This window comes from Kogia breviceps, chromosome 19 (assembly GCF_026419965.1).
Source record: "Kogia breviceps isolate mKogBre1 chromosome 19, mKogBre1 haplotype 1, whole genome shotgun sequence".
NCBI classification, from domain to species: Eukaryota; Metazoa; Chordata; class Mammalia; order Artiodactyla; family Physeteridae; genus Kogia; species Kogia breviceps.
Genome location: NC_081328.1, coordinates 41,119,181 through 41,146,779, shown reverse-complemented (window position 1 = coordinate 41,146,779; position 27,599 = coordinate 41,119,181). Strand labels below are relative to the sequence as shown.

At 59.0% G+C, this 27,599-nt stretch overlaps 1 protein-coding gene across 6 annotated transcripts; it reads right to left on the bottom strand.

The window, feature by feature from the left end:
• Positions 1-34: 34 nt before the first annotated feature.
• Positions 35-27,311, bottom strand: FMNL1 (formin like 1). 6 transcript variants are annotated; one of them, XM_067020624.1, is made up of 28 exons: positions 26,857-27,275; positions 16,606-16,689; positions 14,906-15,019; positions 14,136-14,209; positions 13,690-13,773; positions 13,223-13,354; positions 12,909-12,926; positions 11,211-11,319; positions 10,140-10,216; positions 9,836-9,929; positions 8,886-8,960; positions 8,462-8,572; positions 6,979-7,128; positions 6,366-6,467; positions 5,933-6,185; positions 5,380-5,679; positions 5,050-5,174; positions 3,951-4,153; positions 3,248-3,482; positions 3,019-3,087; positions 2,529-2,609; positions 2,314-2,443; positions 2,015-2,178; positions 1,659-1,760; positions 1,415-1,510; positions 1,026-1,146; positions 767-865; positions 35-512 (listed from the first exon to the last, which is right to left on the bottom strand). In XM_067020624.1, the coding sequence occupies exons 1-27, from the start codon at positions 26,983-26,985 to the stop codon at positions 774-776; spliced, it is 3,324 nt and encodes a 1,107-aa protein (XP_066876725.1). In that variant the 5' UTR covers positions 26,986-27,275; the 3' UTR covers positions 35-512; positions 767-773. The 6 variants fall into 6 exon arrangements, with proteins under 6 accessions (XP_066876725.1, XP_066876726.1, XP_066876724.1 ...); XM_067020625.1 differs by lacking the exon at positions 12,909-12,926 and having other exon boundaries at positions 26,857-27,311; XM_067020623.1 differs by lacking the exon at positions 767-865.
• Between the last annotated feature and the right edge of the window lie 288 nt (positions 27,312-27,599).

Here is a 27,599-nt window from a genome sequence, read left to right as displayed (position 1 = left end):
CTTTGTGGGGGCGGGCACGGAGCGGACGCGGATCTTTTGCAAACATCTTTATTAATCTTGTATAAAAATAAGGTCCACGGGGAATCCCCGGAGTTGGGGCGGGGTAGGGGGTGGAGGGGGCGCGAGGTTGCACTTTATAAGTTACAGGCCAGGCTCTGGCTGAGGCTAAGTATGGCTACTGGGGGAAGAAGGGTGCTGCAAGCAGCATTTGGGGGGAGGGGCCAGAGATGCCGCCCCCAGTGGCCAGATGAGGGTGCACCCGCCTATCTCAGGTGGGCGCATGGTCGGGGACCTCGAGGGAGGAGACTGCCCCGCCCAGCCGAGCTGAGGACCACCTTCCTTGAGTCCTGGCTTGCCACCCTCCCTGCCCCCGCTCCCAGCCTCCCAGTCCATCTGCAGAAATAGTGGCTACAGCGAGAGGTCGGAGGTGACCTGAAGGGGGGGTCCGGGGGTGCGCCGACGAGCGCTGCGACGGCCTGTGTCTGCGCGGATGTAGGGCTGGTTCCGCAGATCTGGAGGCGGAGAGGAGAGACATTTACCTTTTCAGGAGTCTGCCCAGGGCCGGGACACCACTCCAGGGCACAGGCCTCACCCCTCTAGGGACACAGGTTGTGTGCACGTGGGAGGGAGCCTGTTTGTTTATCAGACCTCCCTCCAACACAGCCCAGCCATGCATGGTCCAGGGGAGGGCAGCATGACTCAGTCCCCCCAAGGGCCCCCAGGGCTGTGGGCAGCCACTGGGATCAGAGGCCAGGCCGCTGGGTACCTGGGGGCTAGAGGGGGATCTCCTCTCCCAGGCTGGCCTCACAGAGGAGCCTGGACGTCCTCTTGCCAGTGCGAGCAGTGAAGGGCATCGTCTTGAGCACTGAGGGTTGGAAGGGAGGAGGGGAGAGAAAGGGAAAAGGAAAAAAAAGACAGAAAAGTAGCAAAGAGGCAGTGAGGCAGCCAGACGCCCAGGGTTGGGCGGTGGATGGAGGACAGCATAGGACAGACCAAGGATGGGACAGGCCCCACCAAGTCCTCACCTGTGATGATATCTTCAATGGCCCCATCACGGTCACTCTCATAGATGAGCGGCTCCTTCTGCTGCTTCCGTTTCAGCTCAGAGATGAGGTCCATCTGTTGCCGCCGCATCTTGGGCGGGGACTGGGGGGGAGGGCGAGGGTATATAGCTCCAACTCCAGGATCTGCTTCCCCCCTGTGCCACTAAACCCTAGACCATCTGCCTGGTCCCCTACGGTAAGAGGACTGGCTTGAGGAAAAGGAACCCATTTCCACCCCAGGCTACTGGGGCATCATGGCCTTGGGCAGGGTCAGTCCATAAAAATCAGGGTGTGCAGGAGGGCCAGATCTTTGGGGTGAGGATACCAAGCATCATTGGATCCTAGTACCAAGCTCAGGGGCAGCTGCCTACCTTGGGTGCTGGGGGCTCCCCTTTCCCCGGGGTGTCGGTGCCTGCCTCCTGGGCAGCTGTTGCTTTCTTCCACTGTTCCACCTCCTGCTCGGCTTTCTGAGGGGCCAAGGCGGGTCTGCGTAAGGGGAGTCCTCCCTTCCCTATTCCACCCCCCAGCAGAAATAACCCCTACCACTTCCACTGCCCACGTGGAGAGGCTGCAATGCCCTGCAGGGGGCCCAGCCTGCCCACCAAACACACATACCTTATAGGCTTTGATGAAGCGACTGAAGAGGGAAAAAAACATGGAGGGGGACGTGGTCTTGGGGTTCTCTCCAAAGTACTCCACCACCGACTCGTAGGCTTCCTGCGGGCACAGCCTGTCAGCCCCACCAGCACAGACCCCTCGGAGCCTGACCACTGCTCTGTACCCCCTTAAGACACTGGCCACTTCATCTCTCCTCCTCCAGGCAGATGGCTGCTCCCTCCTGCCCCATCCCCCCAAGGCGTCCCTGCTGTGGTCACAGTGCTCCAGGCCTTGGCTACACAACCCCACCTAGGTAGTCCTTCACCCCCCACCCCAGCTCCGCCACCTCCCGGGCCGGGTCAGCCCCGGCCCACCTGAGCCGTCTTGCTGTCTGCCAGCAGCTTATCCATGGTGGGCGAGTTGGCCCTCAGGAACTCCTTGAGCACTGCGCAGTCATCCTGGCGCACAAACTCCCGCTGGGTCAACTCCAGCCCTCGCTGCAGGGAGCGCACGTCGGCCAGCACGCTGTCCAGGGACACTGAGTGGGAGGTGGCGTAGCAGAGAAGCAGGGAATCAGAGAGGCAGCATTCCCGTCCAGTTACCTCCTGTGATCCTGTTGCTTTCTCCCAACCTGTATCGGTCTCCAGGGCTGAGCCCCTCCCCCCACCCGTACCTGAGCCTGCCTTGTCCAGAAAGTGCAGGTCGCTGTGGAAACCTGTGAGCTGTGGGTACTTCTCAGCAATGACCTTCACCAGATAGTGCAGCAGCGTCTGCTTGCGGTCAGTCGACTTCATCTCCAGCAGCTGCAATGAGGACCTGCTGTAAGCCCCAGGCCACCCGCCAGCCACCAGCCCCCGGGCCAGGGGACCTCTCCTTGCCCCCCCTCACCGCATCCAGACTCTGGAGCCGGAAGCCATAGGCTGCTCCACGCTTGCTGCTGTTCATGTAGTTGCCGAAAGCCAGGACGATCTGCAAGAGGCGGTGGGGGTGGGGGAGCTCAGCCAGGTGTTGAGACACAGCCGACACCATGGCACACCCAATTTTGTCACCTGCTATCCTTACCCAAAACTGTGCTGCCAACACCTCCTCCAAGGCTGTGGGGTCACCGTCTCCCTCACAGCCATATCTATTGGTTCCCCAACAACACGATGCTCTGCTAATGAACCCTCAGGCAGGGTGTGAGGTGCGCTGTTGTAACATGGCCCCCATGCCCACCTTAGCTTTGCCCTTCTGAGCCTGGATGTTAGAAGTGGGAACCTTAGAGTTGTTGCATCCCAGGGACTCAGGGCAGGGCCTGGGTCTCCCTCTCACGCAACCCAGAACAGGCAAGGCATCATGGGTGGGCCCCGCCTCCTAGACCCTTGCCCTAGGCTCTCACCTCCAGGATCTGGCGGAGTTTGTCCGAGGACTTGATGGACATTGAGGCTGCAATGATGGCATTCAGTTGCTGGCGGTGGGATGGGGGAGGCATGGTAAGTTGGGGTGGGAGTCGGGGGAAGCCCATAGGAGGCTCAAGTACTCCCAGATGCCCTCTTGGAGACCAGGCTGCAAGCTGCCTCCTCCCCAATCCCAGCCCAGGCCGCATCGCCCTGCCAGCCCGCACACACCGGCATGAGCAGCTGGGCAGTGTCTGGGAAGTTGCCCAGGAAGGTGAGCGTGTTCATGCGCTCGGGCAGGCGGGGGATGCGGCTGAAGCGCAGCATGAAACGGTCCTCCTCTGACAGCTCCTCTATGGGTCGCTGCTCCCGCTCGAAACGGGCGATGAGGCTATGTTCATACTCTGTGGGCAGGAAGCGGGTCAGCAACTCCAGGAAGTCCAGGCCAAGGGTCTGCAGGTCGTACCTGTGAGGGGAGGGGCCGGTATCACTCCACACTCACCAGTTCTTGAGAGCAGGACCACTCCTACCCCATTACTTGATTGAATAAATGAACTTAACGATTTGCTATTGCCAACAGCTTCAGGGAATAAGAGATAACAGTCAAGGGAAGCTGGGAGCTAGGCATCCCGGAGTCCCAATCATAGTCCCGCCGTACATCAGTGGCGGCGTCCAAGCTGTACATGCCTGGGCCTGAGTGTAAGCAGGCAAGAAGGCAAAAGGAACATCTCCATCCAGGCATGGACTCACAGTATGACCTCAGTTTTCTTAACCTGAAAATGGGAACACAGTTCCCTGCCCTACTCTCCGACCAGCATTGGTATGAAACTTGATGGACTCTGTTCCATAGTTGGGGCTCTTTTACTATCTGCCTAACAACCCCGGCCTAGCAGAGGGGCTGCGCTGCCTATAAGCCTGGGGCAGGGGTACTCACGTCTCGATGGCCTGGCAGATGCGGTCCGCCCCCAGGTTGCCCTTGCGCAGGGTGATGGCCAGGTTCTTGGCCCGGTTGGCCTCGATGAGCGTGGCTTTGCTGGGGGCCTTCTGGGCTGCCTTACTCCTGAGGGCACTAAGGTCTAGGTTGGGGCCTTGGGACTTAGTCTTGAACTGCTGCTCAAAGTCACTCATGTCCAGCTCCTGAGGGTGCAGAAAGAGGAGGTGGGGCTTGGCGGGGCCGGGGTCTGGTGCGCTCCTGGCTGAGCACCGTGCTTGGTGCTAGAGCCACCTATCCAGCCCTGACCAGGCCACCAGCAGAGAAACAAACCAGAACCCAGCCTGACCATGCACCTTGATGGGGGGGACAGGGGAAGCACACGGAGCACTAAGGAGGAGCAGGAACAGCACCCCATCCAGGGGACCCAGACTCCAAGCCGCTTCAGCTGAAGGAAGAGCCAAACTGGCCAGAGTTAAAAAGAGGAAAGGGGGGGCTTCCCTGGTTGCGCAGTGGTTGAGAGTCTGCCTACCGATGCAGGGGACACGTGTTTGTGCCCTGGTCCATGAAGATCCCACGTGCCGCAGAGCGGCTGGGCCCGTGAGCCATGGCCTCTGAGCCTGCACATCCGGAGCCTGTGCTCCACAACGGGAGAGGCCACAACAGTGAGAGGCCCGCGTACCGCAAAAAAAAAAAAAAAAGAGGAAAGGGAAGGGCATTCCAGGCAGAGGAACAGCATGAGCAATGGCCTGGAGGCAACAGAACACAGCCCTTTTGGAAAACTGAAAGTGTAATTAGAAGGACTGAGGCCCTGGTTGTCTGTGGGAAGGTGGTGGGAGAGGGGCCTGAAAGGAGAAGAGAGGCCAGACTTAGGGGAGGGATGAACCCCTCTGCAGGGATGGAGGGAAAGCCTCCAAGGGAGTCAGGACACACTGCCTACGAGATGCACTAGTCCAGTTTGGCTGAACCCCCATTCTTGGGCCTCCATGTCCTCCTCCATAAAATGGGGTAGAGGACGTGACCACCCCCAGTGCCCAGCATGATCCAGGCAGGTCCCCCCCTCCTCTGGTGCCCACACTGGCAGCAAGGCAGGACCACTCACCTGCAGCACCTTCTCGTCATTGAGCTCAGTGAAGACAGTGCCTGTGATCTGGTTGGGTTTCAGGGCCACCCAGTTTAAGAGTGGCATTCTGAACTTGGTCTGGATGGGTTTCTTGGCCTTCATTCCTGGGACAGAGAGGGAGTGGTCACTGGGGCAGTAGTAGGTGCCATGGCTGGAAGGAACCTGGGCCCAGGCCCAGTGAGGACAGACAGAGCAGACTGGAGTCAGTAGGAGGCCCACAGACAGAGGGTCCTGGAGGATACTGAAGCCAGAGTACCCCCCCCCCACCGCACCCCCGCCTCGTCCCCATGCCCTGGGCAGTCTACTCACCCGGGCCCATCTCTGAGCTAGGCCCTTCAACAGCAGCAGAGGGACCTCCCGGAGGCGGTGGGGGGGGTGGAGGCACCGGCGCGTCAGCGCCGGGAGGCAGCAGTGGCGGCGGGGGTGGGGGCGGCTGGTCTCCCGGCAGCGGCGGCGGGGGCGGGGGCTCCGGACTGCCTGGGAGGGGCGGGGCCAGTGGGGGCGCCAGGGGCGTGGCTTCCTGCTGGGAGGGGAGACCAGGTAGTGGGGGCGGCAGCGGCGGCAGTGGGGTTGCTGCTCCGGGAACCGGCTCTGCTGCAGGTGGAAGTTCTGAGCCCAGTGAGAACCGGGGAGGGGGCGGGGAGAAGGGCGTGTCAATTTCTTAGGTTGAGGGGTCGTGTCGCCGCCTCCCCGCCCTACACATGCGCACTGGGCTCGTTGCGACCCACCGGCACCTGCCTGAGCCACGCCCACAATCCAAACCTACCCCTCCCACCTCTCCCTGTCTGAGATGTCCCCAGGTTCCTCATGCAGGTCCCGGTTCCGCCATTCCTACCCCGCCCGGCTTGAAGCCCCTGCACACCTGGGCTGTGGGAGCCGGTGGGCACCCCCGGAGTCGGGGCATCGCTGCCGCTCGGAGTTGCCACAGCGACCGGGAGGATCTCGATGGAGACGGCATCCCCGGGCCCCCTCAGGATACGGATCAACCCCTTTTCCTCCAGCTCCTCCACCTTCAGCTCTAGCGCTGAGGGCCGCGCCGGGGCAGGGGCAGGCACTTTCTCAGGCTCAGAGGGATGTCTGGAGGTGCCCATGGGGGTCGATTCGCTGAAGCGCTCCTGCGAGCCCCCGGTGGGGGGTTAGTAACCACCGGCAAGCCTGGCACAGAGCCCCCATTTTCTTGCCGGGGTGGAGGGAGGTGTCAAGCCTAGAAGCCCCAAATGGTCTGTTCTTGGGAGTCCGTCCCACCCCTGGGCCCGGCCCACCCACCCCCCAACCCCCCGTCCCCCCAACCTCACCCGCAGGGTCTCCAACTCCTTTCGGGCCTGGCTTAGCTGCTTTTCCAGTTCTGCGATCTTGGCCATGGATTCGTTCTCCGCATCCCGAAGCCGCTCTGTCAGCTGTGGCACCAGCACATGGTGAGCTCCCACCCGCAGCCGGGCATTGGCATAGGCACCGAGGGGGGGTGGCACCAGGCATGCCTGCCTGGAGGGCTAGGGGAGGCCTCCGGCTGTGCTTAGCTCTGGGATGCCGCGGGTCAGCCGAGCCTGGCACTTGAACCCAAGTAGGTGAGGTGCTGAGAGCACTGAAGTGCTCTCAGGAGGGGAAACCAAGGCACCACTGATGAGGGAGGTAGCTGGAGAGGTGACTGAGCTGGCAGGGGCCCCAGGCACCCAATTCCACCCAAACCAGGGCCTGGGGTCCGAGCACCTGGAGAGGAGGAGACCTGCCTTCCTCAGAGGTCCAGCCCAGTGGAGGAGCTCAATGAACATTCATTCATTGAGAAAGGCACCCAAAGGATTCAGGTCAAACTCAAGGGCCCCCAGCTCACGCCTAGAACCAGTGCCTGATATCCGTGTGGGGCTCTGTGAGCCTACTCTGTGCTGGGCCAAGTTCAGGAGCAGCTCTCACCAGGGCCACCTGCTCCTGCAGCTCCTCCACGTGCTCCAGCACAGCATTCTTGGTCTCAGTGTCCTCCAGCAGCGCGCCCACATCAAAGACATTGTCCAAGTAGGCCTGAATCTGCACCTGCAGCTTGTCACTCTCCGTGAGCCGAAGCCTCTGTCCCCAGATGGAAGGTTCGGGTTGAGGCCTGGTGTGAGGGATCTTTCCAGTACCCCCCATCACCACCAGAGCCCAGACAAAGGAGCCTGTGCCCTAGCCCACTTTTGTTTCTTTATTTTTTATTGAGATATAATTCATATACCATAAAATTCACTATTTTAAAGCATACAATTCAGTAGTTTTTAGTATATATATATTTTTTTTAACTTTTTTTGTGTGTGTGTGGTACGCGGGCCTCTCACTGTTGTGGCCTCTCCCGTTGCGGACCACAAGCTCTGGACGCGCAGGCCCAGCAGCCACGGCTCACGGGCCCAGCCGCTCCGTGGCACACGGGATCTTCCCAGACCGAGGCACGAAGCCGTGTCTCCTGCATCGGCAGGCGGACTCTCAACCACTGCGCCACCAGGGAAGCCCAGTAGTTTTTAGTATATTTACAAGGCTGTGCAAACCATCACCACTATCTAATTTCAGAACATTTTCACCACCCCAAAAAGAAACCCTGTACCTGTTAGCAGTCACTCCCCATCCTCTCCTCTCCCAGCCCCTGGCAACCACCAATCTTTCTGTCTCTATGGACTTACCTATTCCGGACATTTCGTATAAAGGAAGCATACAATATATGGCCTTTGTGTCTGGCTTCTTTCACTTAGCATAATAGCATAATGTTTTCAAGGCCCATCCACGTTCTACCATGTATCACTACTTGGCTCCTTTTCATGGCAGAATAATATTCCATTGAATGGACATATCACCCTAGCCTGCTTTTCACCTTTTGTTGATCCTGGCTTTCAAAAATCCAATCCCAAAGGCCCTGCTCCTCTGGGATTCCTCACAAAGCAATCAGAAGAAAGCTACAACTTCTCTGCTTAGGCTGAGCCACGAAGTACCAAGCCTCTCTGCCTATCTTCCCCAGAGCAAGGAACTCCCCCATGACCCAGACCCACACAGCATGAGCCAGCTCCTGCTTTGGCCCAGTATCTCTGTGCTCCGCATTTTGTGCCTATCTGAGTCTGGTGCTCCCAGAGCCAGACCGAGGGCCACCTAGAGCCTGTTCGAGCACCTGCAACAACAGCTCCATGGTCTGAGTGCCTATTTTGCGGCAGGCACCACTCTATACTTTTATAGTCTTTATTATTTCTATGATTCTTCTATCTTACAGATGGGAAAAGTGAGGCTTAGAGAGAAGAGACCTATCTAAGGTCACGTGAGCTAGGAAGTGGCAGAGTCAGGATTTGAACCCAGGTTTGCCTGACCCCGGCACCTGTGCTAACCACTGAGCCATGCTCTGCAGCAGGCAAGTGGTTAAGTCCGGGGGGAGTGCAGGGCTCACCTCCAAGTACACGTCCAGGCCCAGGTGGGTGAATTCATATTGCAGGAAGACGCGGAAGTTCATGTTCTCCACTGAATGTACCACAATGTTGATGAATTGCATGCAGGCCACCTGGGAGGTGGGGCGATGAGCAGGTCTATGATCCTCTTGGTGGGGGGTTCTCAGTGACTTCCACCACCCCCCCGTTTAACCTCAAGTCCGCCACCCTTGCCATATGTCTCACCCCACTAATCCAGCTTTGTCCCACCCATATTTCTCCCACGTCCCCTCCTCCCAGCCTCCCCCTCACTGACATCCGCCCCTCCCCCACCAACCACTCAGTCCTCATATCTGCAGGAGCTGAGCCCAGATCCCAGATACCCAGGCTCCTAACTGCTCCTGGCACCCAAGGGTGACCTGGCCCAGGCTGAGCTCCCGAGCTCACCATGAAGTCGATGTTGCTGTCCTCGTTCCGGAAATATTCCATGAGCTTTTCAAAGCGGTGCTGCTCCCCACATACCTGGGTAGGAGGAATGGCTGTCACTGAGGTCCCAGTGACACACCTCCTAAGCTATCTTCCAGCTGCCCCCTTTATGCCTCTGTGAGCACCTCTCAAGTTAAATCTAAGTCGGGCCATGTCACTCTTCTGCTCAAAACCTCAATTCCCTCTTGATCTCTCACAGCCCTCCCCGACACTGACCCATTCTGGCCACACTGGCATCCTGGCACATTCCTACCTCAGGGCCTTTGCACCTGCTGTTCCACCTGCCTGATGTGCTCTTACTCAAGACAGCCACCACATCAATCCCTCACTTCCCTCACAACTTTGCTCAAATCTTACCCTCGCAATGAGGCTTCCTAACCACCTGACAACCAGTTCCCCCTCCCCTGACAGCTTCCCTGACTTTTTTCCCCAGAGCATTTACGACTTCGTCATAGAGTGTGTAATTTGCTCATTTATTATATCGCTGATTATCTGTCTTCCACTGCCTCCTTTGTTTCTTTTGTTCACTAATGTATCCCAAGTTTCCACTCTGTGCCTGACACATAGTAGGCCCTTGATAAATATTAATTAAAGGAATGTATTGATCCTATGCTGCCTTATGCATCATATTCTCATGCGGTTACTTCTTGCGAGCCTGTTAACCAGAGTCAGCAACTCCGAGATGTATGGATCAAGGCCAGTTTGGGCAGAGGTTCAGCAGATCCCCATAGCTGTCCCTGTCGCCCCAGGCAGTGCCCCTGCGTGACCCTGTGCCTTCCCTTCAGATGAGGAAACTCCCCAAATACCCACCCAGCGTCCCTAGCTGCCCCCAGCAGAAGCCACAATTGCCAGCAACAGGGCTCCAAGAAACACTAGAGGGCAAGTACATGTTTGGGTGGGGGCTCCATTACCTCCTTGAAGTTGTCAAAGGCAGAAAGGATGATATCGTGTCCTCCCCGAACCAGGCACACTGCCGCCAGCAGCTCCAGCACCAGAGCCTTGGTTCTGGGGAGAGAAGGGGCAGGCTGTCCCTTGCAAACAGGCAGGCCCCGCAGCAAAGGTGGATGTGGGCCTGGCTATGGGGGAGGACAGGGGAGCTGATGGGGTAGGAATGAGCCTGGGTAGTGGTCCTGAGAACTGAGGGGACAGAGTAGGCAAGGGGTGAAGTAGGAGGAGAATCTAGACATGGAGAAAGGTTAGGGGCCTGGAAATCACCTAGGGTTCTTGTTGTTGAGGCTCAGAGCAATCTCATTGACACAGGCTGGGTGGTTCATGACGAGGCTGAAGCCAGACTGGGGAGAAAGGAGAGGTCAGCTCCTCCAGGCAGACCCCCCAGTGTTCTTTTATTTTTTGTTTTTTGGCTGCGGGAACCCAGGGTCCCGGCAGTGAGAGCTTGGAGTCCTAACCACTGGACCACCAGGGAATTCCCAGGAAGTTCTTTATATCCAACCACGACCTCTTGGGTGGCAGCCAAAGCCTGGTCCCTCTTTTTAAATACCTTTGTCTGGGACTTCCCTGGTGGCGCAGTGGTTAAGAATCCACCTGCCAATGCAGGGGACACGGGTGTGATCCTTGGTCCGGGAAGATCCCACATGCCGCGGAGCAACTAAGCCCATGTGCCACAACTACTGAGCCTGAGCTCTAGAGCCCAAGAGCCACAACTACTGAGCCCGTGCGCCACAACTACTGAAGCCCGCGCACCTAGAACCCATGCTCCGCAACAAGAGAAACCACCGCAGTGAGAAGCCCACACACCTGCAACGAAGAGTAGCCCGCTCGCCACAACTAGAGAAAGCCCGCACGCAGCAACAAAGACCCAACGCAGCCCAAAATTAATTAATTAATTAATTTAAAAATAATAATAAATAAATAAATACCTTTGCTCAAAAGCCAGTGTCAAGACTCAGTACCCTGGACAAAGTAAGTCCTTTAAGGCCAGCTAAGTGAGGGAGGACCGGCTTCGCCAATCACCCCTCCAAATGAAATAACCCAGAGGCTGCTCTCCCTGGTGTGCAGCCTTTCTTAGTGGGGTGCCTGAGTCCCCACGTGAGGCATATCCGTGCCCCCAGCCATGTCCAGGGTATTCTAGGGGACCTGACCAGGAAGGTGCAGAAATCTGGGCTTCCCCTCAAGACTCATCAGTCTCAAGACCCTGAACTAACAGCCCAGATTCCCAGGGTTCTCCAGTGGGGACAGGGTGGGGGACAGTTGCTCCCAGAACCTCAGCAGCTTAGGCAGCCCCCAAGGAGAACAGTCAGTGTCAGTGCCCCGGGCCCACCGACCAACCTGGTAGTTCATGATGGCGCGCAGACACATGATGCAGACGTGGACGTCATCCTTCTGGCTGACGATGCGGGAATTCCTCAGGGCCTTCCTGCTATGGGCCGGGGTCAGCCTGGGCAGGTGGGGAGGAGGCAGCAGGGGTCAGAGTCCCAAACCCAGCTTCCTATTACCCCCACCACTCAGATGGCCACTGGAGTAAGGGGGGGGGCACATCTGGAAACTTCTGCTTCCCGTCCACCCAACCAAAGAGGCCAGCTGAGGGCCGGAAGTCTTCCTCAGTTCTTAGGCCTGAGGCCTGGCATTTCCGGGGGGGGGGAGGTGAAGAGGCGGGGGTCAGGGAAGCAAAGACCCCTAAAAGCGACTTGGTATTAAAAAGAGTTGCTGTGGGGAGGGGGAAGGGTAAGCTGGGACGAAGTGAGAGAGGGGCATGGACATATATACACTACCAAACGTAGGGTGGATAGCTAGTGGGAAGCAGCCGCATGGCACAGGGAGACCAGCTCGGTGGTTTGTGACCCCCTAGAGGGGTGGGATAGGGAGGGTGGGAGGGAGGGAGGAGATATGGGAACATATGTATATGTATAACTGATTCACTTTGTTGTAAAGCAGAAACTAACACACCATTGTAAAGCAATTATACTCCAATAAAGATGTTTTTTAAAAAAAAGAGTTACTGTATTGTCGGGGTGGAGAGCTTATAGAGGGAAAAGACCACCAAAGCTTGTGAACGGCCATGAAAATGCTCTCCACGAGGTGGCGCTCACAGCCACGTGCGTTTACCTTGCATCTTGACAATTCAGACTGCCATGGGTCAAATCCCAGCTCACTGATTACTAGGCTTGCGTGTTACTTAATCTCCCCGGACCTCAGTTTCCTCTTTTGTAAAATAGGAATGATAATAACAGTACCTTCCAGATAGGGTTGTTGGGACTATGAAATGAGCTTAGAACAGTGCCTGGCACATAGTAAGTGCTCTATGAATGGTTTTGCTGATTCTTTGCTAAAAGAAACGTGATTTTTTTTTCCATTGTCGCAGAACCGCCAGTCAATACTGGAAGGCCCCACTCCTCGCTCTTCCTGCCACATCTCCCTTTTCCCATCATTGCTCAAACGTGCCTCTGAGACTTTGCTTGTGCTGTTCCTCTGCCTGGAATGCCCTTCCCTGCTCCCACCACTGCTTCTAAAGCCTGTATCCATCTGCAAGACACAGTTCCAGTGCCATCTCTTCTGGGAAGCCTTCCTGAGGCCCCAGGCAGTGGCCACCTCCTTACTCAGAGTTCCCAGTCATACTTCCATGACAACCTGTCACACACTGTCTCCTACTAGATGGAAGGCTCCCAAGGGCAGAGTAATCTGTCACCTGAGAATCTACCACCATTCCTGGTACATAGTAAATGCTAAAGGAAAATGTTTGTTGAATGAATGAATGAACAAAGAAATATACTGTGAGGGTTTGGAGCTTAAAATGAAGTTGGTTTCCTAGACCCAGAGTGGGAAGGAAGGTACCTGGGGTCCACATGAGGCTCCAGGGCCATCTCCTTCCCTCTCCCTACCTCCCAGCAGGATGTCATAAGTTAGGGTGGGCTGACGTATCCGAAGCAGCTGAATCCAGGGGTGTCACCTGAGTTGAACACCTCACCCAACCCCACCACCACCCTGGAAGCTGACCAGGCATGCACCTGCCCCTAGGCGGCTACGTACCGGGGAGAAGGGGGGCATCTGGAGTCCGCATGGGAGAAAACAGGGGGTTAGATGATACAAAAGGGGTCCCACCGACCCCGAAACCCCCTCCTTATCTCAGACCCCACTGAGGTTTCAGCCCCTAGGTGCACCCCGGAGGCTTCTTAACACACCCATCTCCCGAACCCTGGGTGAGGCCCTTACTCTGATCCCCGACGCTAGGCTACCCCTGCCACCACCCCCAGGGCCCTGGTGGAGCAGGCTGGGTACAGCCATCCAGGGGTGAATTCTCCATTCACCCCACCACCGGCCACCCCGCGAGGGGGCCCACATACTTGATGGTCAGGTGGCGGCTCTTGGGCTGCGGCAGCAAGGATGAGGGCGGGCCCTTGCTGAGATCTTCCACGGACTGCGGCTGGCTCTTCTCGGAGCCCGGGGCCCCATTGTCTGCGCTCTCCATGTAGTACCTGCGGGGGTTAGACTGGGGATGGAGGCCAACACTGCAGGGCACTTCAGAGGGGGTGGGGAGGACCCAGGGAGAGACAGATCTGCAGGAGAGACTGGGGGCAGGAGGAGGAGGCTGAGTTCTTGGCGCTGTGCTGGGCCTCGCAGGTCCCAGCTGGCCACCGCAGGCCACCTCCCTCCCCGTCCATGGCAGGCCATCAGGAAGGGGCCTTGCTCAAGCCAACCGCAGGGCTCCAGGGTGGACCCAGGCTCAGTTGCCTGGAAGCGGCCCGAGGAGTGGGCGAGGTGCAGGAAGGCACGGGCTCCAGGGGCGGGCAGCAGGGCAGGCCAGGCTTACGTGACAGAGCACTGCACGAAGGCCAGGTACTCGAGCAGCACATCCAGGCCACGGTTCTCCTCATTGAGGAACTCCTGCACCCACCTGCGGGGCACAGGGCTCCCTGAGTGCCATCCAGGAAGGAGGTCCTGCCCAGTGTTGGCACAGAACGGGCACAGCAAGGGCCCCTGGGCTGCCCTTGCCCGGGAAGACAGCAACCAGCCCCGGCCTCGGAAGACCCAGGGACTCCAGGGGATGATGGTAGAGGCCTCGGGCAGGACCCATGGCCCAGCCATGCCTCAAGGGGCAGGCAGAGGGTGGGCAAGAGAGGACACCCAGCCTGGAGGATGCCCATAGGCACAGCCTGTGGGGGGATGGGGGGAGAGCAAGGGGAACCCAGGGGCTGTCTGCTGGCAGAGCTCTCCCCCTCCCCCGACCTCCCCAGGGAAATCTGAGCCCTTGCTCACCCAATGTGGTTGGTCCTCAGGGAGGTCTCCAACTCCCGTAGCACCTGGGTGGACTCCTGGACTCTCCTCTTAAACTGGGAGCCAAGAACAGGGGAGTCTGGTGGGTGGAGCCCAGGCCTCAGCCTACAGTACCTGCCCACCCCGACAGCTGGCCTTTCACACTCGGCTGTCTCCACCACCTCCACACACCTGCCCAGCGAATAAGCACACTCAGGCCACACGTAAGCCCCCCTATACAGACACACAGGGTGCGCACCACACGGCCACGCACAGACACGAAAGAGGCACACGCGTCTCTAGACACAGACGTACAACGCGCGCGCGCACACACCCACACCCATATATGAGGACGAAGGGTACACACACATTCAAACATGAACACCCTGGGTACACACACACGTGCGTATCCATACACAAGTACAGTGGGTACACAGACATAAGACACATATCCACACACAGACACATGGGGTACACACACCCCTATACAAAGACTCAAGGATATACATACATCCATATGTGGACACAAAAGGACGTACCTAATACTCACATCCATGAGTTCACGTGCACACGCACACTACACAAGTACACACAAGTGTACACCTCTGAGTACAAATAGAAGCTGCAGAGGAACCCGTGAAAGTGCAGGCCCAGGGCACTCTCAGTGCCCTGTAAATACCCACACAAGCCTGCAGAAAAGTCTATACACACAGCTGCCCAGAGCTTGGAAAGTGCAGCAGGAAAGGGACAGAGAAAAGGGGGGAGACATATACCCCTAAGTTGGACATCCAATCTGCTGCTACCTTTCGGCTGACCCCACCGATTTCCAGGTAGCTCTTCAGCTTCTGGATATAGGCTTCAGGGGGGTTCTTGACTTGAAACCGCTCCTGCGGAGATGGAGTAAGATGTACAAGGGACCGGCCAGGGCCACCCCAGGGCAAATGGCCAGCCCTTGTCCCAGAGTCCCTTTCTCAGCTCTGACCCAAGGTCGCAGGCTGCCTTAAGACATCCCTGAATACAAAAGGCATAAAACCAAACATTCCGCCTGCCACTTGAAAAGACCCCAGTCCCCGGCCACGCCGTCCTTGGTCTATGGCCACAGGCCTAGAACAGCCTGGGTGGAGTGTGAAGGGGTCAGTCCTACTATACACCCCACCCTGGAGGGGGAGCCTCAGGCAGGCCAGAGAGTGGCACCCCCCCAGCCCTGTGCCCTCCCTGGGCCACATCCCAGCCCAGAAGTGGGAATACCAGGAGGTAGACACTCTGGAAGGGCCTTATGAAGCGCCCAGCTCCTGGCAGGATGGGGGCCCCTCCCGCAGGGCTCCGCCCCAGTCGTCGCGTTCACCTGTGTGTGTGCGCACACGCGCACGCGCCTGCACGTGACCTGTGCTCAACAAAACAATCCTTAACTCCCCTACCCCATTCAGGGCTCCAGGAGGCACTCACAAGAGGCAGGGGCCCCACTAGAGGCCCTCCACCCAAAGGAGCTCCCACCCTTCCCAGTCCAGACCCTTCAGATATGCCCAGCCACCCCCCTCAACCTCCCACTTCTCCCAGGCCTCTGTGAGCCCAACCTGAGATGTCAGGCCAAGGGGCAGGGACCCTTACCCCAGCCCCAAAGCCTCCGGAGGCAGCTCCCCACCCTCTCCCCATAGCACTGCCCTCACCACCCCCAGTCTCCTGTCCTGCCAGCTCATCCCATCCTGGTCCATCAGTAGAAGCCGAAGGCCCAGCCCTGGCTCCCAGGAGAGGCTCCCTGCTCCCCACCTCTCCAGCCCCAGCCTCCAGGGCCACAGGCCCGCCTCCCTCCTTCTCCGAATCACTGTGGCAGCCAGACCCCTCCCTGCCACAGCAGGAGTCCTCCGTGCTACCTCGGACAGCAGCCCCACAGCTGAAGGCTGGGGCAGCCAAGAGAACCACGACAGTGGCAAGTCCAGGCAGCGACTGAGAACCAGGAGACGGGCCTCTAGTCCCTGCTCTGCCAGGGAGCTGGCTGACTTGGGGAACTGCTTGGTTGACTGCAGCTCCTCTGGATCCAAGGTCAAAGGAGGACAGGAGTTCCTGACCCTCCTCCCCACCTCCCATGGGGTGGAATGAAGATGTCCAGCCGGAGGGCTGCCCCCTCTCTTCCCCAGCCCAGAGCCGGAGGGTGGACAGAGGCTTCCCCACGAAGCTCAGCAAGGAGGATGGGGACACGGCCCTAGCTGCACTGGCCAGTACCCTGGACCAGCCCCTGCCAGCTCTTCAGAGGGCAGACCCAGCCCTGCTCGTGACTCATAAGGTCCCTGGGGAGGCCCAGGCCCAAGAGCGGGGGATTCCAGAGTCCTGCATATGCCCTCAGCGCCCTCCCCAGATGCTATGCTGGCCTCTGGGCAGGGTCTTGGCCCTGCGGCAGCGTGGCAGTGTCCCCTCTCCTGCCAGCCCCAGCCTGGCGCGGGCAGGGCACCCCGGTGACGGAAGGGCCTGTGCCCACCTGGTCACAGATGAGCTCCCACTTCTTCTCGTTGTCATACTGGCTCAGCAGCTGGACCTTGTCCGGGGGCAAGTTCATGCAGTTCTGGGGAGGAAGACGACAAGATAAAGGTGCTGAGTCTGGGGCTTCCCCGGTGGCGCAGTGGTTGAGAATCCGCCTGCCGATGCAGGGGACGCGGGTTCGTGCCCCGGTCCGGGAAGATCCCACGTGCCGCAGAGCGGCTGGGCCCGTGAGCCATGGCCGCTAAGCCTGCGCGTCCGGAGCCTGTGCTCCGCAACAGGAGAAGCCATGGCAGTGAGAGGCCCGCGTACAGCAAAAAAAAAAAAAAAAAAAAAAAAGATGCTGAGTCTGGGGCCCTAACACGACGGGGAGAGGAGCACGGGCATTTTCAGGGAACCCACTAGAGACCAACTCCCTAGCAGGCCTGTCATTCATATGAGTCCCGTCACCACCTCGCCCCTGGAAATAAGTAGCATTAGCCAACGAGACTACCGAGACCCAGAGATGGAGCACCTTTCTGAAGGCCCAACAGCTAGAAAGTGACACTGGGATTTGAATCCAAGTCTGCCTGACTCCAGGGCCTGGGCTCCGTCACCCCCAAATCGCCCCCCCCTCCCCCGGCACAACTGGCACGGAGGCAGGAGCGTGGGTTCTCAGCCTAACTTCCTGGGACCTCGGGCACCTCTGGGCTCGTTTCCCCACATGTGATAAGGGGGTACCATCTCTTCTCCCGTTTGCATGGGAAGCTAACAGGGACCCATCTCCGGCCAGGCCCAAGTGTGGCCTGGCGTGGGCTGTGCCCCGTTCCCACATGCCACCAAACAACACGTGTATGTGGTCCCAGCCCAGGGCACCAGTGTCTCACCCACACCACAACGCCTCTGCAAGGACAGCAGCCAGCAGCCCCCGTCCCTCTCCAGCCCCCTCCCACTTGGTCACTTCGGGACAGACCGAGGGAGATGAGGTCAGATGGGCAAGGAGTTCCAAGCAGGGGCGTGGTGGCTGCAGGGCCCAGGTGGATTCCAGGGGAAGGTCACCCAGTTACAGGAACCAGGGAGAGCAGCCAGCACGCTGGGTGTGTGGTGCTGGTGGCTCAGGCTGGGACTCCCCTCAAGAGCTAAGAATGGTCAGCACTGCTCTGCCTGGGTCTTCCTCCCCCAGCCACAGATGACAAGGGTACAATGTGCCTGCCAAACTTCTCCCCACAGGACAGGCTTAGTGTCCCACCTGGTGCTGTGGAATCACCAGGTGCCACCAGCACTAGGAGCTCCCTGGACCCCCAGGACTTGGCGTGTCTCCCTAAAAGAACCAGCAGATGATGCCAGTCGCCCCGATTCAGTAAAGCCCAGGTTTATTGAGGGTCTACTATATGTCAGGCTCCAAAAGACTGTTCTGGCCCTCAAGGAGCTTAGTCTGTACTGGGGATGTGGGAGCCCCAGCCCAGGGTAGAAGAGGCCCCTGTCACCAGCCCTGATGGCTCAGACTACATACAAATCCTCAGTCGCATGGCCCTGAGAGGAGGCCACAGCTGGCGCAGAGAAGGACCACACCCACCTAAGGCTTCTCAGCCAGCTTCCTCTCCCGGGTGCTAGGCCTAATTCTGGGGCTTTGGCCAGACCTCACCCCGAAAATCACTGCCTTAGGTCGGCCCCAGACAACAGGGAGCTTGGTACCCTCTGCCCCGGTTGCCCAAGCTTTCCAGCCGGGGCCCCGCTTGGGAGGTGAAACTGCCCATCCACCAGCCCCTCTCCCCTGAGCCGCCTGGGCATGGCGATGTGTCATTCCTCTCTCCCGTTGCGAAAGTGAGCCCAGATTGAGGAAACCGCCTTCGAGCTCATCTGCTGCCCTCCCCCAACCCGCCAACAGCCAGGACAGCTCCTGCCTCATGGGAGGGACTGCCCAGGAAGGAGCCCTGGAGCCCAGAGAAGGATGTACCTGGCCAGGGAGGCCTCCTTGGGGCCATTCTCTGTCTCTGTCTCTGTCTCTGTCTCTTTCTCCCTGGTCCCTCCAGATCCATCCCCACCCCACAGAGACCCAGGGTGGGGCAGGGCTGAGGTGGGGGTGGGGGCCAAGGCTGAGGGGGGAGGAGGAAGCAGAGAGAGAAGGCAGGCGATGCCTGCGGCCAGCACGGGGGAGGAGGAGGTGGCGGGGGAAGGAGGGCGTGGAGGAGTGAGGGGGACGGCTCAGCAGCTGAGCCTTAGAGGAGATCTCTGCTTCCTGACATGGGTCCTTCTGGGCCCTCACCCACCCTGGGGACTTGCTGGCTCCAGGAATGGCCCCAGTGGCACTTCTAGAGACAGCAACTCATCATCATAATGACTCCAACAACCGTGGTGCCAGCTTTGCCCGAAGGCTTACCAGCCCTGCCCACGGATGGCAGCCTTCCACCCTCAGCACCATTATTGGCGCTGCCATTAGTCCCATCCCACAGGTGCAGCACAGATTAGGCTAGTCACCTGCCCAAGGTCACAAACCCAGAAAGAGGGGAGCCGGGCTGACTCCGAGCCCTGAACCAACTCAGGACCAGTGCCCGGTTCCCCTCCCCCAGTTCAGCCCGCGGTTATTACTGGGGAGGGGGAGGTCTCTGCTGGGCCAGCACCCCGTCCCAGCAGTGGTGGAGGGCAGGGCACCCCTTTGCCCCTTCCCCACCTGGGCCTCCTCAGGCCCCTGAGCCTACATGCCAGCCTGCCAGACGGGCTAAATTTAGGCTCGGAAATCAGAAATAGCTCTGACAGCGCCGAGCACTAATTAGCAGCTGCTCCTCGGCTGTGCCCACAGAGGAGATGGGTACCCTAGGGAGCAGGAGAAGGACCAGCAATGCCACTCGCTCAGAGTGGGGTGAGGCCATCCTGGAAACAGTGACAGAGCCCCAGACTCGGGGCCCTTAGCAAGGAGGCAGCGCCATGGGGCTGGGGACTGGGAGACAAGCAGAAGTTTGGCTGATGGCCCTCAGATGGGACAGGGAAGGACCAGGAAGTCCAGGTGTGCGTGGCGGGAGGTGAGGGGGCGACACCCGCCTCCTATGAGGGCAGGTGGCAGTGGGGGGGGGCGGCTGTGATGGGGAGGAACCAGAGTGGGATAATTCAGGGGACCCAGGCTCTGGGCCCACCTAGCCTGACTGCTTCTTTGTCTCCTTGAGCCTCAACTTCCTCCTCCATAAAATGGGCACACTTCCCTCCTGCCTCAGACTCACAGGGCTCCTGGGAACACTTCAGTGAGAAGCTGTGTGGGTATTTTTTGTTTGTTTGCTTTTGTTTTTTTTAACATCTTTATTGGAGCATAATTGCTTTACAGTGGTGTGTTAGCTTCTGCTATATAACAAAGTGAATCAGCTATGAGTATGCCTATATCCCCATATCTCCTCCCTCTTGCGTCTCCCTCCCACCCTCCCTATCCCACACCCTCCCCATCCCACGCCTCTAGGTGGACACAAAGCACGGAGCTGATCTCCCTGTGCTATGCAGCTGCTTCCCACTAGCTATCTATTTTACATTTGGTAGTGTATATGTCCATGTCACTCTCTCACTTCGCCCCAGCTTACCCTTCCCCCTCCCCGTGTCCTCAAGTCCATTCTCTACTTCTTACGTCTGCGTCTTTTTTCCTGTCCTGCCCCTAGGCTAGAAGCTGTGTTTTGACGTGATAATACTCTTCAGGGACGTACCACTATGAAGAGGCATGTCACAGGTTGGGGGGGTCAGGGGAGTCCACTGAAGACCCCAAGGTGAGGGTGTGACAGACAGAAGTTGGTGAAAACATTCGGAGAAGCGGACCTGCCTCCAAGGCTTGGCCAAAAGTGAGCTGAGCCTCCAGCTCCCACACGCTGCCGCCCTTCACACTTTGCGAAGAGGGAGATAGGCTTCACCTCTCAGGGTGTGGCCAAGAGAAGGAGCTGTTCCCCTGCTCCTCCTATTAGAATGGGTGCGGATCATTTTCCTCCTTCCCTGCCCCCTCTCTGTGTGTCAGAAGGGCCTCCAACCCTGCACACCCAAGGCCAGTCCCTTGCAGGCCGCCCCCCATCCGAACACGAACACGGACATGTGGGCAGGTGTCCCTGGAGACTGAAGGGGCTCTGGCTACATGTGGACACAGTCACACCCTCCAGTTTCACTTTTAGTTTGAGCTGAGACTACATCCTTACCCACCCGCCCACCCTCTCCCTAGGAAGCCCAGCCCTTCAAGCCCCAGGATGCCCTTGAACTTAGGCACCAGCCCGTCTCAGACCAGCCCTACAGGCATTCCCACAGCCTGATGGGTCCAGAAGCCAGCCCTGTCCCCCCACCCCACTTCCCCATCCATCTCCCCTGCCCACCTCTACATGGCCTCAAGCTTGGTTTTAGACCTCTCAGGGCATCTCCAAAAACAATCAATGTTATCCTCTTTTCAAAATTCTGGGGCTTCCTGGTGGCGCAGTGGTTGAGAGTCCGCCTGCCGATGCAGGGGACACAGGTTCGTGCCCCGGTCCGGGAAGATCCCACATGCCGCGGAGCTGCTGGGCCCGTGAGCCATGGACGCTGAGCCTGCGCGTCCGGAGCCTGTGCTCCGCAATGGGAGAGGCCACAGCAGTGAGAGGCCCGCGTACCGCAAAAAAAAAAAAAAAAAAAAATTCTGGTATATAGATTTTCTAGGGCTCTTATAAGCAATCCCAGGCTTAGAGGAGGGTATGGGGTAACCCGGCCCTAGGGTGCTAAGAACCCCAAAAAGCTAACCCCATCAGGGCTGAAGGGTGCCCATGGCAGGAACAAGGGCAAGCAGGGTAGGAGTCAGGGCAGCAGGCACTGCCCTTGTAATCCAGGCTGGTAGGAGAATAACGACGACAACAATAATTAATATTCCCCCAAACATTCAATCCGTGCTAGGTGCCACGCTAAGGGGGTTACATCTGTTAACGCATTTAAATCTCAACAACAAGCCTACACAGTGGATACTATTATAATCCCCTCTTCACAAATGGGAAACTGAGGCACAGAGCCTTTCAGCTGCCTGCCCAAGGTGACCTGGCTGGCAAGCTGGTAAGAAGGCTCAGTTTCCTCGGAAGAAGGAGCGCTCAGAGCAATGAGAAAACCCGGGTCCTGGCCTCCCAGGGGTCTTCTGCAGACACCCCGGCCCTCGTGCCTGTCTGAGGAACCAGGAACAGCCGGCCCCATTTCCTGCCACCCAGCACCCAGCACCCTACATTTCCTGTTGTTGCCCACACCGAGCTCTTACTCACTGGGGAACCCCCCCCCCCTCGCCAGCACACCCTCTCTCTGGGGGAAGTGGAGGCCTCCCCTCCCCTCCGCGTGTGCACACAGCTACCGTTACCGCACCGCTGCTCCAACCTCCAGGAGAGGTGGGCCCTCCCTCTCGTGGTTTCCGGCCACCAGGCAGTTTTCATCTAGGCCCCTCTGTGGCTGACCTGCGTGATGGCAGGGAGGGCAGCCTGGCCTGTGACGGCTGACGACTAAAGACGGCACCCTTGGTTGCTCTTGGAAACGGAGCTGGGGGGAGAGAAGAGGCAGGGTCTGGGCTCCTTCACCTCGAAGGGCCCCAAGATGAAGAGGACCAGATCAGCCTCAACATCATCCCGTCCTCACCGTGGACAGTGTTTATTGAGCATTTGTTCTGTGTCAGGCATTGTGCTAAGCACTCTATTTAAACCCTTCAACAATCCTAGCAGGCTGGTATATACCCTTTTCTTTTGGGGGCTGCACTGCACGACATGAGGGATCTTAGTTCCCCAACCAGGGATGGAACCCGCGCCCCCTGCATTGGAAGTGTGGAGTGTTAACCACTGGACCGCCAGGGAAGTCCCTGGAATATACTTTTTTTTTTTGCGGTACGCGGGCCTCTCACTGTTGTGGCCTCTCCCGTTGCGGAGCACAGGCTCCGGACGCGCAGGCGCAGCGGCCACGGCTCACGGGCCCAGCCGCTCCGCGGCACGTGGGATCTTCCCGGACCGGGACACGAACCCGTGTCCCCTGCATCGGCAGGCGGACTCTCAACCACTGCGCCACCAGGGAAGCCCTACCATTTTTATTATCTTTTTACACGGGAGGAAAACGGAAGCTCGGAGAAGGTGGGTAACTTGTTCAAGGTCACACAGGTAGTAAAGTGGCAAAGACAAAACTCAACTCCCAAACTTCATGACCCCAAAGCCCAGGAAGCCTTTCCTGTGAGTAACCCCTGCCCTTCTCAGAGGCAGGGAGGGCTGAGCCACCTTCCAGGGCTCCATGTTCCCAGGAAAAATTTAGAGGTGACCCCAAGAGCAGCGCCACCTGTCCCTGCCCATCTCCCCCAGCTCTTTGCCAACTGGTCCCAGATGTCACTGTGAATCATGCCTACTGCATCCCTGTGTTTCCAGGGGCAGCATGTGCCAGCGCTGCCTGCTGGGAACGGCACCCCACGGCCTCTGCCCAGCCCAGCCTCTGACACGGGGCCACAACCCCATTGGGATACTCCAGAGATGGGAGGCACAGGGCCTAAGCGACCCGCAGCTCCGTGCACCAAACTTCATCTGCCCCCCTCCACCCCAGAGGAGGCAGCTCCTCGGTTACAGCCTACAGAACGGAGACACCCACCTCTGCCCTTCACCCCCAGTCCCAGCCCCAGCGGGGAAGGAGTCCAGCTAAAAGCAGGACTCGGGCTTCCCTGGTGGCGCAGTGGTTGAGAATCCGCCTGCCGATGCAGGGGACACGGGTTCGTGCCCTGGTCCGGGAGGATCCCACATGCCGCGGAGCAACTAAGCCCGTGAGCCATGGCCGCTGAGTCTGCACGTCCGGAGCCTGCGCTCCGCAACGGGAGAGGCCACAACAGTGAGAGGCCCGCATACCGCAAAAAAAATAAAATAAAAGCAGGACTCCCAGCATCCACGCCCTGCCAGGGACTGCCCTGACCTCCCCACACAGCCTGGACAAGTGCCCACCACCCTGGGCGCATGCTAAGGGCACCCCAGTGTGCCAGGCCCCATCAGGTAAATTCCTCTCCTCTTGAATGGTAGCATCACTTGGCCTCAAACACATCACAGCACCTTCCCTTGACCCCTTTGCCCCATAGTTACAGGTTCCTCCCTGCCCAGACACATCAGGGGTGTCCTAGGCCAGGCCATATAAGCCTGGCACTTCTGGCAGGCCTGGAAAGAGTGCCCTGCCACCCCAAACCCTGACCCCTGCAGGGGAAGGTCTGAAGAGGTTGGAAGACACCCAGCGTTCAGCGTGGCGTAGGAGAGGCGAGAGCATGGAGCTTGGTGGGCAGGTTTTCCCACCATTGCGGCAGGCAGCCATCACTCCTCCACTGTTGCTAAGGCAGCAGGTGGAAACCCTGGGTCAACCTGCTCTCCCTCCCCACCACCACTTAAGCAAGGGCACCCCTCTCTCTCAGAGCCTCCTCCGAAAAGTAGCTCCCACCACCCATTCTTGCATGGGAAAAAGGCTGCCCAGGGGGAAAGGGAGAACAGCACCCTCGTCTCCTGTCTGGCATTGGGCCTCGGTCAGGATACCCCTAACCCACAAGACGAGTTCCACAGCCAGAAGCCAAGGAGTAGTTTTAGATTTCAGGATCCTACTCCCCACCAGGGATGAAAGGGCTGAGCTTCAGTGAAAGGAAGAGGTTCCCTGGGGCCATGTGACTAGATCCCAAGGGGAGGGCTGTGCTTCCCACTTCAGGACCGCAGGATCCCTGGGGGTGGGAGGCCCACCACGCAGCAGTCTGAGGTTCTTCTCCTTTTATTAATTATTTTTTTAAGGATTTTATATTTATTTATTTATTTGGCTGTGTTGGGTCTTCGTCTTCGTTGATGCACATGGGCTTTCTCCAGTTGCGGCGAGCGGGGGCTACCCTTTCATTGCGGGGCGCGGGCTTCTCATTGCGGTGGCTTCTCTTGCTGTGGAGCACGGGCTCTAGGCGAGTGGGCTTCAGTAGTTGTGGCTCGCGGGCTCTAGAGCGCAGGCTCAGTAGTTGTGGCGCACAGGATTAGCTGCGCGGCACGTGGGATCTTCCTGGACCAGGGCTCAAACCCGTGTCCCCTGCATTGGCAGGCGGATTCTTAACCACTGCGCCACCAGGGAAGCCCTCTTCTTTAGACATTCACTGAGAACAGGGCTCAGCTCTGGCCAAGGAGGCAGTGTTCAGACGGAGGCACTCCCTGTAATCCCCGTCCCTGGGACTATAGTTTTAGCCAAATCTGCATCCCCCCCACCTCCCCCACCCCACGCCAGCCTCAGGCAGGGGCCAAGGGTATAGTCCCAGGGCACGGTGTGCGGAACAAGGTTCTTAGCCAAGTGACCTTGGATTGGGTGCCTTCTGTGCATACAAGACATGGGACAGGCTGATCCATTCCCAGGAAGAAGGGGGAAGTGTAAACACACTGGGGTCCCTTGGGGAGGGGGGTGGTGAACCCCAGTGGGTGCTGCTGCCCTAGGTTTCTGCCTAGCCACCACCACTTTCTCCACCAGGACCACCTTCAGACCCCTCTCTGGGCCTTCACCCTCCACGCCCTGGTTCTCAGGGACTCCCAGTGACAGTGTCAGACGCAGCCAATTGGAGCTAAGGCCAAAAAAAAAAAAAACGCAAGCATGGCAGTCAAGTCCTACACAGGCATCAGAACCTCACAGCTTGACTTTTGGATTTTCCAGTGGTCTGAATCATTCACCCAGCTCCTCCGCATTCAGTGTGTGTAACAGAGAATGGACTGGGACCTGGACCACACCCTGAGAGCCCATCCCCCCCATCCATAGACACACACTTAAGGGGAAAGACAGACTGGTGTTCTCTCAGTCAGGTTGGCCAAGGTTCAGGGATCCACCACCAACTCAGGCCCCCCAGACACCGTCTATCTCTTTCTTCCCCCTCCCCGTCTGCTCCGCTCAGCTCAGCTTTGTGAAGCCATGGGTTTGGGGAAAGGGAAGCAGGTGGAGAGGTGGGGTATTTGGGGACTAGCCTGATGTGAGGTGTCCCCCAGCGTCCCTTCCTCTCCCCAAATCAAGCAAGGTGCCTTCACGTGGACAGCTCAGACCCCACCCCACCCTACAGCTCCTCCAAATCCCTCCCAGCCTTTCTCCTGGGAGGGGGCAGCAGACAAGATTTCCAGGAACTGGGAGGAGGAGCCACACAGGGGATCTGGCAAGTAGGGCCTCACGGCAGGCCAGGGGAGGGGAAATGATGTCAAGGAGGTGGAGGAGACTGTCAAGGAGGTGGAGGAGATGAAGAATCAACAGGGCCACCAGCCTGCGTGGCTCTGCTGCCTGCGTCTCCCTCGGGCCCCCACCCTCAGACCTGCAGTGCTAGCCTGCTCGGGCTTGGAAGTGCCTCTGGGGAAAAGCATGGCCTTATTTGCCTGTCACCCAGGGTCTGGCAAGGGAGCTGACAGCAGGCAGGCCACCAGGCAATTAGTTAGAGAAGGAGCCTGGGACAGGGTTGAGATAGGGAGAGGGAAGTGAGAACGAGTGGCCATTTCCCCTCCCTTCTTCTACCAGGTCTTAGAGAACCCTGACTTTGCTCCGGAGCCCCTACCCACCAAATCCATCCCAACTGCCTCCAGGCTCAGTTGATGGCTTCCTCCCAGGTGGCCTAGTCCCCAAGACCCCCAATGCCCTGGAGCAGGTGACAGCGAGGGAGAGGGGCTTCCAGACTTTTGCTCCACCCCAAGCCCAAGTGACCAACCCATCTCGACCCCGCCCTTCCTAACCTTAACCCCTCCAGTGGGTGTGAGGGGATGCCCAAGGACCCACAGACAAGCTCTCCCGGACATGCAGTGAGGGAGAAACACAAACACCCCCAACTGCATGATCTGACAACCCAGTTCCCAGCAGCTCAGGCACCAGCAGATCAGGACCAAACACCTCTACTCGGTTTCCAGCTCCCAGGAGGTTAAAATATAACCCCTTCTGTCTTTGACCCTGAGACACAAGTAGATGCTCTTGCGCCCTGTGGCTGGGCCTGCGTGCAGTGGGGAAGGGGGTACTCCGGGAGCCCCCCCACCCCCGCATGCTGCGCTCCCAACTTCCTCACAGGACATTTTTGTTTAGACCTTTAGACCCAGAAGCGCTGGGGTAGGGGGGTATCTTGGGGAGGGAGACTGGACGGTTGCAGAAGAAAGTTTTGGGGGGAGAGTGCTAAGTCACCCTTTAAGAAACCACTGTCAATCTCACCCCCTGCGGGAGCCGCCAACAAGCCGCCAGGGATCTCCAAGAGGTACCTGAGCCCCCGGGGGCGGGGACGCGTGGCGAGCCCCTGCCGCCCCCCGCCCGCGCCCCGCGCACAGCGGCCCACACTCACCAGGACCCGGTTAAACCTCTCCTCCAGCTCTCCGGTCGCGGGCATCGGCTGCTTGGGCGCCGCGTGATGCTTGGGGGACAGCGCTGCGGGGCTCGCGGGCTGCTCCGCGCTGCCGGCCGCGTTGCCCATGGTGGTCCCCACCCAGTCGGCCAGGCGCCTCCAGCCTCGGAAATCCAGCTTTCCCGGGGAGGGCGGATGAGGCTCCCGGCCTGGGGGGCGAGGAGGGCAGCGGCTCTCGGCGGCGGCGGGGGCTCGGCGACGCGGGCGCTCGGCTCAGAGGCGCGCAAGGGCCGGGGAGAGGCGTCCCATCGGGGCGGCCCCGTCCGAGGAGCCGGTCGGCGAGCAGCCGGGTAGGGGGAGGAAGTCAGGCTGCAGGCCGCCGGGGCCAGAGGGCTGGGCCGGGGGCAGGAAGCTGCGGCACGGGCTCCCCCCTCGGCGATCTTCTAACTTCTGCTGTCGCTCCCTGTGCGCGCAAACCGCGTTTCGCCTCCGCCGCCTCTACGCACCCAGCCCCAGGGGGGCGGGCTGGAGGGAGGGGGAGGGCGCCGGGCGCCGGCCAGGGGTCGGCCGCAGCCATGGTGTGGCGGAGAGGGGCTACCGACCCGCTTCACCTGCCGCAGAGGGGGCGGCCGGCGCTGCTTCACCTGCCGCAGCGGGAGCAACCGAGGCGAGGCAGAGGCGGCGGCGCGCTCGGCCGCGCCTCGGGGTCCTAGAACCGCAGGCTCCCGCTCGCTCGGAGCCGG